At 30.9% G+C, this 20,890-nt stretch overlaps 1 protein-coding gene across 1 annotated transcript in view; it reads left to right on the top strand.

Annotated features, from left to right (window-relative positions):
- The window catches only part of ptprna (protein tyrosine phosphatase receptor type Na), a 52,986-nt gene extending 33,900 nt beyond the window's left edge, over positions 1–19,086 (top strand). Inside the window, exons 18-24 of the mRNA XM_030124389.1 lie at positions 2,135–2,212; positions 5,357–5,476; positions 7,417–7,583; positions 14,097–14,150; positions 16,211–16,275; positions 18,652–18,725; positions 18,818–19,086. Coding sequence (XP_029980249.1) covers positions 2,135–2,212; positions 5,357–5,476; positions 7,417–7,583; positions 14,097–14,150; positions 16,211–16,275; positions 18,652–18,725; positions 18,818–18,889 — 630 coding nt within the window. The 3' untranslated portion in view covers positions 18,890–19,086. The remainder of the gene's footprint in view (positions 1–2,134; positions 2,213–5,356; positions 5,477–7,416; positions 7,584–14,096; positions 14,151–16,210; positions 16,276–18,651; positions 18,726–18,817) is intronic.
- Positions 19,087–20,890: the final 1,804 nt, after the last annotated feature.

Genomic DNA, 20,890 nt, shown 5'->3' with positions numbered 1-20,890 from the left:
TTCCACCTTTCTTTCTTTCTTTCTTTCTTTCTTTCTTTCTTTCTTTCTTTTTCTGTTTCCACCCTTCTTTCTTTCTTTCTTCCTTTCTTTTTCTTTTTCCGTTTCCACCCTTCTTTCTTTCTTTCTATCTATCTGTCTGTCTGTCTGTCTGTCTGTCTGTCCTTACCACTTTATCTTTCTTTCTTTCTGTCTTTCTTTCCACATTTCTGTCTTTTTCTGTTTGCACCCTTCTTTCATTTTCTTTCTGTCTTTTTCAGTTTCCACCTTTCTTTCTTTCTTTCTTTCTTTCTTTTTCTGTTTCCACCCTTCTTTCTTTCTTTCTTTCTTTCTTTCTTTGTCTTTTTCCGTTTCCACCTTTCTTTCTTTCTTTCTTTCTTTTTCTGTTTCCACCCTTCTTTCTTTCTTTCTTCCTTTCTTTTTCTTTTTCCGTTTCCACCCTTCTTTCTTTCTTTCTATCTATCTATCTGTCTGTCTGTCTGTCTGTCTGTCTGTCCTTCTTAACACTTTATCTTTCTTTCTTTCTGTCTTTCTTTCCAAATTTCTGTCTTTTTCTGTTTGCACCCTTCTTTCATTTTCTTTCTGTCTTTTTCAGTTTCCACCTTTCTTTCTTTCTTTCTTTCTTTTTCTGTTTCCATCCTTCTTTCTTTCTTTCTTTGTTTCTTTGTCTTTTTCCGTTTCCACCTTTCTTTCTTTCTTTCTTTCTTTCTTTTTCTGTTTCCACCCTTCTTTCTTTCTTTCTTTCTTTCTTTTTCTGTTTCCACCCTTCTTTCTTTCTTTCTTCCTTTCTTTTTCTTTTTCCGTTTCCACCCTTCTTTCTTTCTATCTATCTATCTATCTATCTATCTATCTATCTATCTATCTATCTATCTATCTATCTATCTGTCTGTCTGTCTGTCTGTCTGTCTGTCTGTCTGTCTGTCTGTCTGTCTGTCCGAATAATAATAGCCTTAATGGTTAGCTATACAAAACTAGCTATAAAATCATACTGTATAAAGTCACATCTATCTTTCTATCTATAAATAATTCATGTAAATGTAGAAAAGATTTACCTGAACTTACACACACTTAATTTTTTTCATTAGTAGTGGATGTTAATGTTTTTACTGACTAATTGCCATTTACAATCATATTCTCTCTCTCTATATATATATTTTTTTTAACCAGGTGAAAACTTCATTGTGATTAAAAATGTCTTTTTAAAGGGTGACCTCACCAATGGTGCAGCATAGACATTATTAGACCAATATATCAAGACAAAACAAACACCTTTCATATATTACACATACAGTCGCAGAAAAAAATTATTAGACCACCCCTTGTTTTCTTCAGTTTCTTGTTCATTTTAATGCCTGGTACAACTAAAGGCACATTTGTTTGGACAAATATAATGATAACAACAAAATTAGCTCATAAGAGTTTAATTTCAGAGCTGATATCTAGCTATTTTCCATGTTTTCTTGATAATAACCAAACTTAAGTTTTTACATCAATAGCTATGAAACAGTGCTTTTAGACATTCCATGTTTTCTTTTCTGTCTGTTTTAGTCACATGATACACACAGGAGTTAGTACTTGATTGCATAACCATTGTTCTTGATGACTTTTGATGGTCTAATAATTTTTTCCACAACTGTAAATAAACCTAGTAGCTGGTTATATGCAATAAAAGTAAGTTTAATATTAATAAGGATAAGCTTAACAACAAATTTAGAAGCAGTCACATTAACCAAGTGTATTATTGTTTTCATGATCTTTTAAAATAGACTTAACCCCCCCCCCCCCCCCCCCAAATAACATGTTCTGACAGTTTGAGGTCCTTCTATAAATAATTCCATGGAGAAGAGGTGGCGTATGGAAAAGTCGTTTCACTAAAATCTGCTCAGATGTTCTTAGAGCACAGACCATATTGCTTTTGGGTTTTACTCATATATGAACAAAGATAAAATAGAAGCGGAGCAAGGAGAGATTTATAAATAAATGCCAACAAATGTGCGAGTGTGTAGAAGGAGCAACAGCGTACACACTCTGAGAATATTCCTCTTCATTTTTAAGATCCCCAATCAAAGTTTGTTTTTTATCTGTTGTTTCTCCTATCGTTGAGGTTTTGACTTTTTTTTTTTTTTGTTTGTTTTAGTTTGATCACGATCCTCGGCAGCCAGCGTATATCGCCACTCAGGGACCGCTGCCTCACACTGTGGCGGATTTCTGGCAGGTCAGTGCATCGTATCCTGTGGTGTTTTATTGTTTGTTCTTTACTGGAAAAAAAAAATCCAAATCTTACCAAGTGTATTTTTCTCATTTCTAGTCAAAATATCTCATCACACTTAAAATAAGACATAATCACCTAAAGAGTAACTTTACAGTGAGATATACGAACTTATTTTTAGACAATAGATCTTAAAAATCTTATTTCAAGAAATCTTACCAAGATTATTTTCACTTGTTCCATTGGCAGATTTTTTTGCTTGAATTTAAAAAAAAAAAAATCTTGATTTAAGCAAAAAATAATAATAATTAAGTCCAAATTTGATCTGAACCACATAAGCCAGGGGTGTCAAACTCATTTTAGTTTAGGGGTCACATTCAGCTAAATTTGATCTGAAGTGGGCCGAACCAGTAAAATAATAACATAATAATATATAAATAATGTCAACTCCAAACTTTTCTCTGTTTTAGAGCAAAAAAGTAAATTTATATCATGAAAAGGTTACATCTACAAACTATCCTTTCAAACAATGTAAATAACATGAACAAACTGAAAAAATAAGTGTAATTTTAACAATATTCTGCCTCAGTTTATCATTTACACATGTACATTATAACTTACAGATTATAGTGGATCTACAAACACACAAAGCATTTAATAACAGATAGAATATTGTTAAAATTGTACTTACTTCTCTTAAGACATTTCAGGTTGTTCATATTTGTTCAGGATATTCAATTTTTTTTTTTTGTGCAAAATTCTACTTTGTTTTAGTGTAAATACATGAAAATATTTACATTTACAAAGAGAAAAATTTGGAGTTGTCATTATTTATATGTTATGATAGTATTTTACTGGTCCTGCCCACGAGATTGAATTTGTCTGAATGTGGAACCTGAACTAAAATGATTGTTAATACCTTAGTGTAATTTTTGCATTTCACAAATTCATCACAAGGGCCGGACTGGACCCTTTGGTGAGCCGGATTTGGCCCCCAGGCCGCATGTTTGACACCTATGACATAAGCAGACCAAAGGACTTTCCAGATGTTAGTACACCCTTACTTATCTGTACCTTTGACTTACTGTTGAATAAATGTATGGGTAACACTTTACTTGAAGGTCTAGTTTATAATGCATTAAGCGCACATTCATAAGACATTATAATGCATTTATAATGCATTATAAAAGTCATTACAACAGTTTATGATCATGTACAACAACTTATACCAAGGTTAATAAAGTATTATAAGTGTAGGCATAATGTATTATAAATTCAGCTTTCATAATGTTTTATACATCCATACCAAAATGACAACAGTGTTTGTAGGAAGAATCTCAAGTCCTGGTTTACGTAACACATTATAACCATCATAACTCTATTTAGTTATAAAGACACAGAACTGCTCTGACATGTAGTTTCTGAAACTGAATAATGCCTTATAAACATCAATAATAAGTTACAGGATGACTGATGATATTATAACACAAGTATGATGACTTACGAGCAGTATCTGCTGGCTCTAAGTAAAGTGTAAGTCAAAAATTATACATCAAAGTGTTCTTAATAACTCTTTATTTTGCAAAAACAAAACATTAAAAGAACAGTCAGTAAATAGAAGTGTTACATGTTGCTTTATACATAAATAAAAAATAATGTGGCAGCTCTAAATCTTTGTTAATTCAAACACATACTTTTTTTTTTTTTTTTTTTTTTTTTTTTAATAAATATGAAATCCTTGAAATAGATGGGTATAGGGATCAGTGACAAAACCTAACAAAAGTTCCCCACCTAAAAAAAATAAATTCCTTCACACTGCTTTGGTATGGATGTATAAAACATTATGAAAGCTGAATTTATACTACATTATGCCTACACTTATAATACTTTATTAACTTTGGTATAAGTTGTTTTAGATGATCATAAACTGTTGTAATGACTTTTATAATGCATTATTAATGTATTATAATGTCTTATGAATGTGCGCTTAATGCATTATAAACTAGACCTTCAAGTAAAGTGTTACCAATGTATGTATAAAAACACAGAATGAGTAAAAAAAAAACACATATGGTGTCAAAGAAGATTTTTATTGTGCAATTGTACAAATAGTGTGAGACCAAGTAATATATAAAGCCAATAAACGAATATAAAGTATATATTGGACTATAGAAGAACAACAGTGCAGTTACTTTAGGAAAAGTTACCCCCATTGTGTACAGACCCTAATGCAGAATCAGGTTTTTAATATAACAGTTTCCATGTTTTAGGTGGAGGTTGTATTTCTGTGTATGATAAGGGGAAAAAATCAATGTGTTTTTTTTTTTTTTGTATTCTTCAGTATTTCTGCAATAAATCTATAGATGCACCCCAAAAATGACTAAAATCCCAATACACAGAGGAAATCCAAGAGGCCGCTGTGTGTTTAATAAATATTGTCCTGCTCAGAGACAGTGTGTAATGTCTGTCGTTTTATTGAACTCTCTTGCTTTTATTTGTCTCACTGTTGTTTTGCTGGTTTTTCAACTGTAATTGCATTTTGGGGTAGATTCAGAAAAGACCCACAGAGTAAAGGTTCAGAACATCTTCAGTGTTGGACCTAATCCAGAACCAGAATTTTTAAAGTGACCACAAACCAGTGTCTGTTCCAGTAATTGGGAAATATTTTTGTATTATTTATTGATTTAATTAGTCTTGCGGTGACCAATAAATGACGATTTTTTTTGTGTGTGTATATATTGAGGCGATAAGATTATTTTCACTTGTTCCATTGGCAGATTTTTTTTTTGCTTAATTCATGCAAAAATATCTAATATAAATTTTTTTTGTACTTTTTTTTTTTTTTAGAGGGGCTTTTTTTTTTATTATTATACATCTACATAAACATGTACTCAGACGTAAGGAACCACACAGAAACAATACCAAAAAAAAAAAAAAATTATACAACAAAAAGAGGGGTATTTTTTCCAGTGTTCTCTTTGTCGTATCCTCTCAGTGTATTTGATTCAACCAATTAAACTACTCAAGTCACTGGTCGAGTCAGTCGTGCACAGGAAATCTACCTTATTACTACCAGATGTAACACATTTATTTTAAGATTAGCTGGAAATTATATATGTGTGTGTGTGTGTGTGTGCTGTCAAACCACAGATGGTGTGGGAGAACGGCTGCACTGTGATAGTGATGATGACGGCTCTGGTGGAGGATGGAGAGAAACAGTGCGAGCGATACTGGCCTGATGAGGGTTCATCACTCTACCACATCTATGAGGTTCATTTCCTGTTGGGATTCATTTTGCTTCATTTTATATAAACTGTAGATGAGCAGTGGTTTTTGTTTTTAAATCATCAATACTAATATAACTGGCCCTTCTGATAGAACTGTTATTATTGCATGTAAATAAATAAAAAAAAACATTATCACAAGTAATCCCTGTTTTAATAATTCAGAAAATAAACAAAAAATCTGGATTTTAAGAATTGTATAATTAACCCTGTCATGCATGAATTATAAGAACCTTTGTCGATATTTTTTTCTTGAGTGATTTTATTCCTCTTTAGGCATGAAAAAAACAATGCAAATGATTTTTTTTTTTGTTTGTTATGAACCTATTTTTCATGGAGTTACAAAAATGTCCACTCAGCTGGACACCATGCATTTAACCCTTTCATGCATTAATTATGAGAACCTTAGTTAAGATTTTTTTCTTGAGTGTTTTTATTCCTCCATAGGCATGAAAAAAAAACAATGTGATCAAGTTTTTTTTTTTTTTTTTTTTTTTTTTCATGGAGTTACAAAAATGTCCATGCATTTAATTTTTGAAATAAAGAAACGAGTTTAAAACCCAATATCAGACAGTGATATGAAAACAATGAAATAAAATAAAATCTGATGTTTTCTCACATTTTAACATATTCTAATGCTAGTTATTACTCTTTTCATGGAGATCATATGCAAAAAAAAAACAACTTTTTTTTCTAACAGATAACAATTGATTTCCACTCAAACATGTTAGTGCAGATCAGGTTTATCTAGAACAGTACAGTTACAGTAATGGTCTGAATGTCAGTGTATTATTATGGGATGGTGCATTAGTGTCCACTGTGTTGGCTGATATGGAACTAAAACAACAAAACCCATGAATATACAAGAGAACAGCTGGAGAATAACTGTCCACTGGAGTGACCACTGTGCATGAAAGGGTTAATTTTTGAAGCAAAGAAACATGTATTTAAAACCCATTTGATCAGAAAGTGATATACTGTGTGAAAACTATGAAATAAAAACATTTTTAATGCCACTAATCAGATGTTTTCTCACATTTTAACATCCTCTAATACTAGTTATTACTCACTTCATGGAAATAATTTGCAAAAAAAACCCAAAACTTTTTGTTAAAGAAAACTGTTAATTACAGTCTAGTAACAATTAGCAATTGATTTACACAAAAGCATGTTACTGCAGAGGAGGTTTATCAAGAAAAGCAAAGTTACAGTAATGGTAGGGATTGCAGTGTTTGTGATGATGCATAAGTGTCCACTGTGTCGGCTGATATGGAACTAAAACAACAAAACCCATGAATATACAAGAGAACAGCTAGAGAATAACTGTCCACTGCAGTGACCACTATACATGAAAGGGTTAAATCAGTGAAACATTCAGTCTATAATTCCTCATTATTGAGTAGAGGAACATTTGGTTTGCTTAAAATTAGGAAATGAAGGCTAATTTCAAAAATTAGAGTGGCAATAAAGATGGAATATATCTTCAGCATGAAACATTTAGGGAGTATTCTCTGTATTTTTGCAAGAAAATGGCAAATTCTGGAGTGAATTTAATGGTATGTCGCCCCCTAGTGGCAAAGTAAGGTTGCAGGGATTTGTTTACACGGCTTGTTGCTCATTATTTTTATTGTTTATGTTTATTAGTCAGCCATAAAACTGCAATAAATAGTTAGGATATAATGTGTTTTGTTATGTGTATGTGTATTTTGCTAAATTAGGGGCCTATTATTCCTTCCGTAATTATTAAATCATGCTTTTCTTTTTTTTTTATTATTATTATTATTATGATTATTATGATTATTATTATTATTATTTATTTATTTATTTGTTTGTTTGTTTGTTTTTTAATTTTTAAAAAAATCATGCTTTTCTCTGTCATCTGTGTTTTTCTGTCTTCCATTCCCTCTGTGTTTGTTTTTCTATCAGGTGAATCTGGTGTCAGAACATATCTGGTGTAAGGATTTCCTGGTGCGTAGCTTCTACCTGAAGAACGTCCAAACACAGGAGACCAGAACTTTGACGCAGTTTCATCTCCTGAGCTGGCCGGCTGACGGCATCCCGACCTCGACGCGACCGCTGCTGGACTTCCGCAGGTAAGAGTGTTCACTGATAGACATGAACGCACGTTATATACTCACACAAATGCACGTTATATACAGACCCAAATGCACATTATATACAGACCCAAATGCACATTATATACAGACACAAATGCACATTAAATACAGACACAAATGCACGTTATATACAGACCCAAATGCACATTATATACAGACACAAATGCACATTATATACAGACACAAATGCACATTAAATACAGACACAAATGCACATTATACAGATACAAATGCACATTATATACAGACACAAATGCACATAATATACAAAAACAAATGCACATTATATACAGACACAACCGCACATTATATACACATACAATTGCACATTATATACTGACACAAACGCACATTATATACTGACACAAATGCACATTATATACAGACACAAATGCACATTATATACAGACACAAATGCACATTATATACAGACACAAATGCACATTATATACAGACACAAACGCACATTAAATACAGACACAAATGCACATTATACAGATACAAATGCACATTATATACAGACACAAATGCACATAATATACAAAAACAAATGCACATTATATACAGACACAACCGCACATTATATACACATACAATTGCACATTATATACTGACACAAACGCACATTATATACTGACACAAATGCACATTATATACAGACACAAATGCACATTACATACAGACACAAATGCACATTATACAGACACAAATGCACATTACATACAGACACAAATGCATGTTATATACAGACACAAATGCACATTATATACAGACACAAATGCACATTATATACAGACACAAATGCACATTATATACTGACACACATGCACATTATATACAGACACAAATGCACATTATACAGATGCAAATGCACATTACATACAGACACAAATGCACATTATATACAGACACAAATGCACATTATATACAGACACAAACGCACATTATACAGATACAAATGCACATTACATACAGACACAAATGCACATTATATACAGACGCAAATGCACATTATATACAGACACAAATGCACATTATATACAGACACAAATGCACATTATATACTGACACAAATGCACATTATATACTGACACAAATGCACATTATATACAGACACAAATGCACATTATATACAGACACAAATGCACATTATATACTGACACACATGCACATTATATACAGACACAAATGCACATAATATACAAAAACAAATGCACATTATATACAGACACAACCGCACATTATATACACATACAATTGCGCATTATATACAGACACAAACGCACATTATACAAATACAAATGCACATTACATACAGACATAAATGCACATTATATACAGACATAAATGCACATTATATACAGACACAAATGCACATTATATACAGACACAAATGCACATTATATACAGACACAAATGCACATTATATACACACACAAATGCACATTATATACAGACACAAATGCACATTACATACAGACATAAATGCACATTATATACAGACACAAATGCACATTACATACAGACATAAATGCACATTATATACACACACAAATGCACATTATACAGATACAAATGCACATTACATACAAACATAAATGCACATTATATACAGACACAAATGCACATTATATACAGACACAAATGCACATTATATACAGACACAAATGCACATTATATACTGACACACATGCACATTATATACACACACAAATGCACATTATATACAGATACAAATGCACATTACATACAGACACAAATGCACATTATATACAGACACAAATGCACATTATATACAAAAACAAATGCACATTATATACAGACACAACCACACATTATATACACATACAATGGCGCATTATATACAGACACAAACGCACATTATATACTGACACAAATGCACATTATATACAGACACAAATGCACATTATATACAGACACAAATGCACATTATATACAGACACAAATGCACATTATATACACACACAAATGCACATTATATACAGACACAAATGCACATTACATACAGACACAAATGCACATTATATGCAGACACAAATGCACATTATACAGATACAAATGCACATTACATACAGACATAAATGCACATTATATACAGACACAAATGCACATTATATACAGACATAAATGCACATTATATACAGACACAAATGCACATTATATACAAAAACAAATGCACATTATATACAGACACAACCACACATTATATACACATACAATTGCGCATTATATACAGACACAAACGCACATTATATACTGACACAAATGCACATTATATACAGACACAAATGCACATTATATACAGACACAAATGCACATTATATACAGACACAAATGCACATTATATACAGACACAAATGCACATTACATACAGACACAAATGCACATTATATGCAGACACAAATGCACATTATACAGATACAAATGCACATTACATACAGACATAAATGCACATTATATACAGACACAAATGCACATTATATACAGACATAAATGCACATTATATACAGACACAAATGCACATTATATACAGACACAAATGCACATTATATACAGACACAAATGCACATTATATACAGACACAAATGCACATTACATACAGACACAACCGCACATTATATACACATACAAATGCACATTATATACAGACACAAACGCACATTATATACTGACACAAATGCACATTATATACACACACAAATGCACATTATATACACACACAAATGCACATTACATACACACACAAATGCACATTATATACAGACACAAATGCACATTATATACAGACCCAATTACACATGCTCAGATCCAATCCTGACAAACAGATCTTCAGTAAGAAAATATAGAGAGGGATTAAACAGGTGGTGACTTTAGGGCGAGGTTATGGGTGTCACAGATGGACAGCCCACTACTTTATGATTCATAAAAAAAAATACATGTAAATATAAATATGTACATCTTACACATAGACATATATATTTATACATATATATTTTAATCTTTTTATTCTGATGGTGTTATATCTAATTGTTTTTTTAATCATGGCCAAAATGCATCGTAATTTCGTTCTGCAGTGCATCTCTGATGTAATGTCTGAATGGCAATAAAGAAGTCTGAATCTGAATAACTTTTGAACCAGACAAGTTTAAGACAAATATTACACATAATTGGAAAGGTCTAAATGCCATCAAAGGGCAAAATTTACTTTCAAATATTTTTAAATAAAAAATATCAAAAACTACTGCATCACGGGTGGACAAAAAATTAATGTCTATTTTTTTGCGAGAATTACAAAGTTCTCAAAAGTGAAGTTCTTATGACATTTTCATCCTCAAATGTATTCAGTGTATACCTTAAACCATCTATTTTACAACCGAATAATTGGTTAGAGAAAAAAAAAAATTTGATCATAACCTAAATAGCAAGAGTTTTGACAAATGGCAGCGTCATGGATGGACAACAAAAGTAAATATCAAATTAAACATTTTTTTATTTCAATTATCAATATCATATTTTTATTTTATTTTTTTTACAATATTTACAACATACAAATAATATTAACCTTATATTCTAATGTATTTTTCTTAAATATATGCTTAAACACTCTTGTTTAAGCAGGTATTTTAAATCCAAACTGACTCAGGGCTGCTACAAACCGATTGCACTTAATGTATTTATTACATTTTAACCGTATTTTAACAATATTTTAATTGCATTTTAAATTGTATTTTAAACTGTATTTGAATTGTCTTGCACTGTAAAGCACTTTGTGACTCCCTATCTGTGAAAAGTGCTCTATAAATAAAATTGACTCTCTTATTTACTTAAACACTCCGTTTAGAATATGACATAAATAATACAATAGTCAACTATCAGTGTATTTGGAATAAATGTAGTTTATTTATGAGAGTTTATAAAATGAAACGAGAATGACGGCAGAAAACTTTTTCACTTTCCAAACATTCACACTCATTAAACTCCTCACATTTTTTTTTCACAAATTTCACAATAGATTTTCCTGAAAATATAAGTACTTATCTACCCAAAAATATCGATTTGGTGTAGATTATTGTGATTTTTTTTTTTTTGACCAGATGTTAACCTTCCTTTGACTTCGCCCTATAGTCTGTATTTACCATGTTATGATGACTTCATTCCCATTTCACCACATCCACGTCTTTCGTCTGTGCATCCCACCTCCTCATTCTGCGCTCTGTAATCATATGCCGCCTTGAACATTCCACGTCCTGTCCACCTCATGGCTCTCTCTCTCTCTCCCTCTCTCCCAGTGTGCAGGTTGATAGGTTTGTATTTTAACATCTCCCAGTGTCATTTTTGTGGTTTGCAGCTAGTACTCTGGCTCCAGTTGCATAGTCACAAAAATGAGCGTTGGCAGGTGTGACTGGCTACTGCAAGAGGGACAGTGAATCTGTGGCTACCGCTCTACCGCTCTACCTCTGTTTTCCCACTTTTCACTTTTTCCATGATGTCACGTCATGTCATTTTTCACCTCTGACATTATTTTCTCTGTTGTCATTTTTTTTACTGTGGACCTCTGTATCATATGTCTTTCCATCCATTATTATTTACTGCTAGTCCTTGAATTACTTACATATTATTATTATTATTAGTATTATTAGTAGTAGTAGTAGTAGTAGTAGTAGTAGTATTATTGTTATTATTATTATTATTATTATTATTATTATTATTATTGTTATTATTGTTATTTTATTTTTATCATTTTTCTTTAACCAAGAACAAGGTTTGTTGAGATTAACCCATAAAGACCCAGAGCTACTTTTGTGACAATAACAAAAATGATTTTTTTTCTGTCTATTTAACATTTCTTTAGTGTGTTATCACCATTTATTATATTGTTACCCTCTGTATTTTGTGGGTTTTTTAACCCTTTATCGGGCACTCATAGAAATACTCTGAAATTCTAAATTTCATCCTTAGTGTGTTATTGGAGGACATAACAACACTTAATAACTTTTGTGAAATTTTAAAAACAAAAAAAATTGTTACATAAAAAAAAAATCAAGGTTAATGAAGTTACCATATTTGGTTCCTTACTCATAAGTGGCAAAAAAATCAAAGAAGTGTATATAAAAATACAAGAAAAACAAACCTAAGGTGAAAGGAACATATATTTTAGAACATTAGAACATCACTTTTAAACATTAGACCAACATAAGTGCTGATCCAGACACCTGTTAACATACGTTAACACTTTTAACATCGTTCCTTACATTAGTACCATTACTTCATGGTACCTAACAAAGCAGGTACACTCATATGAAGGTAGATTTGTTTCTTTATTGCTTTAAGCAAAAACAAATATTGTCAATCCAAAAAAAAAAAAAAAAAAAAATTCAATAAAAAAAAAAACTTCACTTCAATCAAAAAACCCTTTTCAATAAAAAAAAGTGTTTGAATGCAAAAAATAAATAAAAATTGAGATCCAAAAAATTGTATTTGAACACTTTTTTCTTTGAAAAGATTTTTTTTTTTTTTATTGAAGTACAGTTTTTTTTTTTTGGTTGAAAAAAAATTTTTGGGATTGAATTTTTTTTTTTTTTTTGTTAAAGCTGTAAAGAAACAAATCTACCTTCATATACTCACTGTTCATGCAGAGGTGGACCTTCCAGACCCTGTAGACCACATTGGACCTGAGATTGTTGACTCACTGTCCTTACTGGAACTGTTGCTGTCACTGTCTTGTAATGTGTGCGGAAATTACCAAAAATAGTCACTTGCCTGATGAAGAGTTAAGTAAAAATCTGATATTTCCTTATACTCAATTCATTGATCATGTAGATTTTCATAACAGCTCAGATTAAAATTAGGGGTTATTATGTGAGAAATAGAGAAATTTTAAGAAAAAGTGATTTTTTTTTTTTTTTTTCCCAGCAAATTTATCATTAACTGAACATAAATCATGTCTCCATCCACTGTCATTGATTTTACTGGTGAATCAATGTTGTAGAAGATGACTGTGTTTCCACGGTAACTATGGAGCCTCTGAATGTCCAAGTGGGTCATATCTGATGACCATGAAAAGATGACAAACTGCATTTTACACCAATTATTTTCATGTATTAATAGGTTTAGTGGATCAGAAGTTATTAAACAGTTTATATTGGTATATGGTTTTGGTCACCAGTGGTTGTTTGGGTCTTTATGGGTTCAAAATCTTTTTTCCAAGAGTTGCCATGGCCAAGACAGCAGCAGCAGAAGTTACAGAAAATAGAAATTTCCACCATAAATGCACACTAAAAACATACATATTGACCACAACAGTTGTATAGCAGACCTTATACGTGTGTTTAGGTGCTTATTATTTGATACAAGTATTTCTGTAAAATTACCAACCAAGAAACCAAAATAAATAATTGTAATTAAGTATTTCTCTTGTCTTGTCTTGTGTTCTTTCTTCCTGTGCCATCCCTTATTCCTGCTTTTCAGGAAGGTGAATAAATGCTACAGAGGTCGATCCTGCCCAATCATTGTTCACTGCAGGTAAATAAGAAAAACTCTGTAAAAAATCTAAATCTTACGAAATGTGTTTTTCTCATTTCTAGTCAAAATATCTCATCACACATAAAATAAGACATAATCACCTAAAGAATAACTTTACAGTGAGATGTAAGAACTTATTTTTAGACAATAGATCTTAAAAATCCAAAATAATTACCAAGATAATTTTCACTTGTTCCATTGGCAGATTTTTTTTTTTGCTTGAATTAAGTAAAAAAATATTGAATTAAGCAAGAAAAAAATATTGAATTAAGCAAAAAAAATATTGAATTAAGCAAAAAAATACTGAATTAAGCAAAAAAAAATCTTGAAGTAAGCAAAAAATCTTAAATTAAGCAAAAAATATTGAATTACGCAAAAAATACTGAATTAAGCAAAACAAATTTTGAATCAAGCAAAAAATCTTGAATTACGTAAAGAAAATTTGAATTAAGCAAAAAAATATTGAATTAAGCAAAAAATCTTAAATTAAGCAAAAAATCTTGAATTATGCAAAAAAAATCTTGAATTAAGCAAAACTTAAATTAAGCAAAAAAAATCTTGAATTAATCATAAAAAGTTGAATTAAGCAAAAAAAAATCTCAAATTAAGCAAAAAAAAATCTTCAATTAAGCAAATAAAAATCTTGAATTAAGCAAAAAAAATCTCGAATTAAGCAAAAAGTCTTAAATTAAGCAAAATATCTTGAATTAAGCAAAAAATATTGAATTACGCAAAAATACTGAATTAAGCAAAACAAATTTTGAATCAAGCAAAGTCTTGAATTAAGCAAAAAATCTTGAATTACGTAAAGAAAATTTGAATTAAGCAGAAAAATATTGAATTAAGCAAAAAATCTTAAATTATGCAAAAAATCTTGAATTATGCAAAAAAATCTTGAATTAAGCAAAACTTAAATTAAGCAAAAAAAATCTTGAATTAATCATAAAAAGTTGAATTAAGCAAAAAAAATCTCAAATTAAGCAAAAAAAAAATCTTCAATTAAGCAAATAAAAATCTTGAATTAAGCAAAAAAAAATCTCGAATTAAGCAAAAAGTCTTAAATTAAGCAAAATATCTTGAATTATGCAAAAAATCTTGAATTACGCAAAAATACTGAATTAAGCAAAACAAATTTTGAATCAAGCAAAGTCTTGAATTAAGCAAAAAATCTTGAATTACGTAAAGAAAATTTGAATTAAGCAAAAAAATTGAATTAAGCAAAAAATCTTAAATTATGCAAAAAATCTTGAATTATGCAAAAAAAATCTTGAATTAAGCAAAACTTAAATTAAGCAAAAAAAATCTTGAATTAATCATAAAAAGTTGAATTAAGCAAAAAAAATCTTAAATTAAGCAAAAAAAAAAATCTTCAATTAAGCAAATAAAAATCTTGAATTAAGCAAAAAAAAATCTCGAATTAAGCAAAAAGTCTTAAATTAAGCAAAATATCTTGAATTATGCAAAAAAAATCTTGAATTAAGCAAAAAATATTGAATTAAGCAAAAAATATTGAATTAAGCAAAAAAAAATCTTGAATTAAGCAAAAAAAACTTGAATTAAGCAAATAAAAATCATGAATTAAGAAAAAAATCTTGAATTAAGCAAAAAATCTTGAATTATGCAAAAAAAATCTTGAATTAAGCAAAAAATCTTAAATTAAGCCAAAAATCTTGAATTATGCAAAAAAAATCCTGAATTAAGCAAAAAAATATCTTGAATTAAGCAAAAAAAAAAATCTGCCAATGGAAATTATCTCTTTAAGATTTCTTGAAATAAGATTTTCCAGATCTATTGTCTAAAAATAAGTTCTTATATCTCACTGGAAAGTTACTCCTTAGGTGATTATGTCTTATTTTAAGCGTGATGAGATATTTAGACTAGAAATGAGAAAAATAAACTTGGTAAGGTTTAGATTTAGATTTTTTCCAGTAAACTAACACAGATTTTATTTACTAAAACATGCCTTAATACAACTCTTGTGTTTAGTGGGATTCTGCATGAACCACATTCAGTTAGTTTACATGTTGTGGGTCACATGTTTTCCTTTGCCCCTCCCACAGCGACGGCACTGGCAGGACCGGCACATACATCCTCATCGACATGGTGTTGAACCGCATGGCCAAAGGTGAGGCACACACACTCACAAATATAGAAACATACAAAATGACTGAGTATTAACCAGGAACGAAACGATTTACAACCCAATACCAAACAAGTTGGTACGCTGAGTAAAATGTAAAAAAACAAAACAAAAACATAATTATTTTCAAATGTCATGAACCCACATTGTATTTCTATAGAAGATAGAGTGAAGAGTGAGGTGTGTGTACAATTTAAAAAAAAAAAAAAGACTGGACAAAAATTAAAATGTTGGAGTTTGGAACTAAAATAAGAACAATCTCTACAATATTACATCACGGCTTATTATGAACCCAACGAACAGATCCCAGTGTATCTACAAATGCACCAAACATTTAACATGGTATTGGTATATGAGAGCAAATGAATAATGGATCAATAATATAAAGTGCTTTGGGTGCCTTGAAAAGCGCTATAGATTAGAATAGAATATTATTATTATCATTATTATTATTATTACAATTACACATTTCAGGTCATTCATGTTTATGTATTTATTTACATTTTATTGTGAAAGGATAGTTTGTAAATGTAAATATTTTCATAGTATAATGTTTTTTTGTTTTTTCACTTGCAGTTTTTTCACATACTTTTTCAAGAAGAATGTGTGTATTTGTCATTATTTATGGGTTCCTCTGTTATTATTTGACTGTAGATCCCATTGGTTTGTATTTGGAACCTGAACTAAAAGGATCTGGACCAAGTGGAAAAAAAGGCTGATTGGAATTTGATGAAAGCAACATGTTTCCAGATAGTTGGGATAGGGCCATGTTTACCACTATGTACCATAATTTCCTCCATAAATATCTAGAAATAGCTAGAGTTTTGGGAGGGAGATGTTGTCCTATTCTTGTTAATTTGGTCTGTAATGAATAATTACTATGACTATAATTAGGTACTGTGTGTATGTATTGGGATGGGTAAAATGAAGAGACCAAAAGCAAGTTAACCGTTATTATTATTATTATTATTATTATTATTATATTTGGGATATACTGGTATTCTGTACTAAGGTGCTCAGCAGGAAAATGGACCCAAAAATTAAAATTAATTTTGCTATTCTTGTACTGTTAAGATAATTTTTTTTTTTACTAATATAGTATAACAAATTTTTAACTATCAAAGATTATGTATCATTGCCGTCGGGTGGAAACCTCTTAAGTCCATTTGTATAAAATGAATCTGTTGGTCAGTCTTCATGTTGGGCTGACAGTTTAAGAAATATTTAACCACTGAAAAGTGTTGAAAACTGCTTGTGACTATCTCTCTTAACTCCATCCATCTATTTAGAATATGTTTTTTTTTTTTTTTCCAGTTTCCTGAAAAATAATCGTTTTGGACATAAGAGGTTTCCACCCAACTACGACAATATCTAACTTTAGTATAAGATTCTACAGGATGTTAGTTTACATTGTGTCCCTCAAGAACAAATATAGTAGTAAAACCTGACTTTTTTTGAATGAATGAATGAATGTATTTTTGGTTGGTACATTAATCATTACACTTATTAACCCTTTCATGCACAGTGGTCACTCCAGTGGACAGTTATTCTCCAGCTGTTCTCTTGTATATTCATGGGTTTTGTTGTTTTAGTTCCATATCAGCCAACACAGTGGACACTTATGCACCATCCCATAATAATACACTGACATTCAGACCATTACTGTAACTGTACTGTTCTAGATAAACCTGATCTGCACTAACATGTTTGAGTGGAAATCAATTGTTATCTCTTAGAAAAAAAATATTTTTTTTTTTGCATATTATCTCCGTGAAAAGAGTAATAACTAGCATTAGAATATGTTAAAATGTGAGAAAACATCAGATTTTATTTTATTTCATTGTTTTCATATCACTTTCTGATATTGGGTTTTAAACACATTTCTTTACTTCAAAAATTAAATGCATGGACATTTTTGTAACTCCATGAAAAAAAAAAAAAAACTTTGATCACATTGTTCTTTTCATGCCTATGGAGGAATAAAAAGACTCAAGAAAAAAATCTTAACTAAGGTTCTCATAATTAATGCATGAAAGGGTTAATGATAATAATTATAATAAACATAATAAACATAGAAACCAAAAAAAATAGTCTAGATTTTTGCCTATCCTTTTCACCTGATACGCTGCTTACCTTAAATTAAATGTCTTTTTTTCTTTTTTTTTTTTTATAACTCTGTAAAACATGTCAGAGATTTAGTTTTTTTGTGTATTGTAAATTATTCCACTTATAAGAAATCGCATTTAGTTCACCAATTGGTTCCTTATATTACAGATAAAATGCGTATAAAATAGTATATAAGTAGAAATGAATTACTTGCTGATGTTTTTGTTCCTGTTTTGTTATTTTTGATGTTTTTAGGTGTAAAGGAGATCGACATCGCTGCCACATTGGAGCACATCAGAGACCAGAGACCTTCTTTAGTCCGTACAAAGGTAACGTCGTCCAATCATATCCATCTGATCTCACTTTCCCATCTCACCTTTCATTTGTTATAATTTCTCTTTTCCTCTTTCTCTCCGATCAGGACCAGTTCGAGTTTGCGCTGACGGCAGTAGCTGAGGAGGTGAACGCCATCCTGAAAGCTCTGCCACAGTGAGCTGCAGCACCCGAGGACACACTGTGGACACGCACAGGCACGCACAAACAAAAAAAAAACACACTCATACGGACGCAGCTGTACAGTCCTGTCATGTTACATCTGACCATTACTGTAAATACGACTCTGTTGTCCCACACCTGAAGCAACCACAGCTCTTCCTTTCAGCATGCAGTATTTTTCCATCGACTAAATCAGGGGTGGGCAACCTGTGGCTCTGGGGCCACATATGGTTCTTTTGCATTTCTCTATGGTCAAAAAAACATGAGGAACTACTGAAATGAACTGAATGAGTCATTACTTTTTAACATTGTTATAGGCCTAAATCTATTCTAACTAGGGATGTAACGATATCTTATGTTTATGTTTACACATTTGGCAGACGCTTTTTTCCAAAGCGACTTACAGGGGAAAACCAATCAAATCACTCAATCAATCAAATTTTATTTATATAGCGCCAGATCACAACAAAAAAGCTATCTCATGACACTTTATATATAAAGTTGGTCAAAACCAGACTCTAAGCCAATTTACAGAAACCCAACAGAATGTAAAAAAAAAAAAAAGAACTGGACTGATAAATTTGTAGGTGAAATATTCTCAGTACCTTCGCCTTTACCTTTTGCAATCACAAAAAAGTGAAATTCAGGCTCTGGAAACAAATAAACCACCAGTTTCTTAAGATTTGACAAGTGTTCTAATATTGTTGCACACCGCTGTCATTTCACAAATTCACCAGACATTGCATTATTATAACAGAAATACAAAGTTAAATGGCAAACTAATCACAAATAGACCACAGCAGAGCAACCACCTCATGGTAAAATGTATATAGGTTTAAATATTTTTTTCATGGCTCCAGCCGGATCTTTCTTTTTTTTTTTTTCCAGACAAAAATGGCTCTTTAGGTTGTAAAGGTTGCCGACCCCTGTACTAAATCCTTCTGGACTTGGATAAAAAAAATGAGTGACAAAATGGAATTAAGAAAAAAAAGATGATATTTCCTCAACATTACAGCACAGGTTTTCTCTTTGTTAATACTGTCAGACATTTCTACATAATTAGACAGATGTGTATTGTCTAATTAGTGACCAAAAATTCCCATACACTGTGCCTGTGCCATGACAAAATGTATAATTTTAAGGAGTTAGACACCTACATGATGCGACTACAAGATTTCTAACCCATTTTACTGATTTTTTTTTCTTGCTTTTTTCCGTCGGATCATTTACTGGATTACATGATTACCTCAATTGATCAGTGTTTGTCTGGTCCATGCATACTTGATTCTCACTGAACATTTACTGAAAAGATGATTTAAAATTAACAAATGGTACATGTTTGACAGTTCTATTAACCCATAAAGACCCAAACATCCACCGTCGACCTAAATCATCTACTGATTTAAACTGTTTATTACCTGTTGATCCATTAATTCTATCAATCCATGTAAATAATTGGTGTAAAATACAGTTTGTTATCTTTTCATGGTCATCAGATATGACCCATTTGGACGTTCAGAGGCTCTGTAGTTACCATGGAAACACTGTCATCTACAACATTGATTCACCAGTAAAACCAGTGGAGTTTGATAAATGACAGTATGTTTAGTTAATGATAGTTTTTCTGATAAAGTCACTTTTTCCTCAGTTTTCTCTGTTTCTGATATAATAAATGTTAACTTTACTGTGAGCTTTTACGGGCATCTACATGATCAGTGAATTAAATACAGGAAAATACCAGATTTTCACTGAAAAAAATGCAAAATACAGAGGATGATATTACACACTGGAAAAAATCCAAATCTTGCCAAGTGTATTTCTCTCATTTCTGGTCAAAATATCTCATCACACTTAAAATAAGACATAATCACCTAAAGAGGAACTTTTCAGTGAAATATAAGAAGTTATTTTAGACAATAGATCTGGAAAATCTTATTTCAAGAAATCTTACCAAGATAATTTTCACTTGTTCCATTGGCAGATTTTTTTTTTTTTTGCT

The sequence above is a fragment of the Sphaeramia orbicularis genome, chromosome 21 (assembly GCF_902148855.1).
Source record: "Sphaeramia orbicularis chromosome 21, fSphaOr1.1, whole genome shotgun sequence".
Lineage (NCBI taxonomy): Eukaryota > Metazoa > Chordata > Actinopteri > Kurtiformes > Apogonidae > Sphaeramia > Sphaeramia orbicularis.
This window is presented reverse-complemented; position numbering and strand designations above follow the sequence as displayed.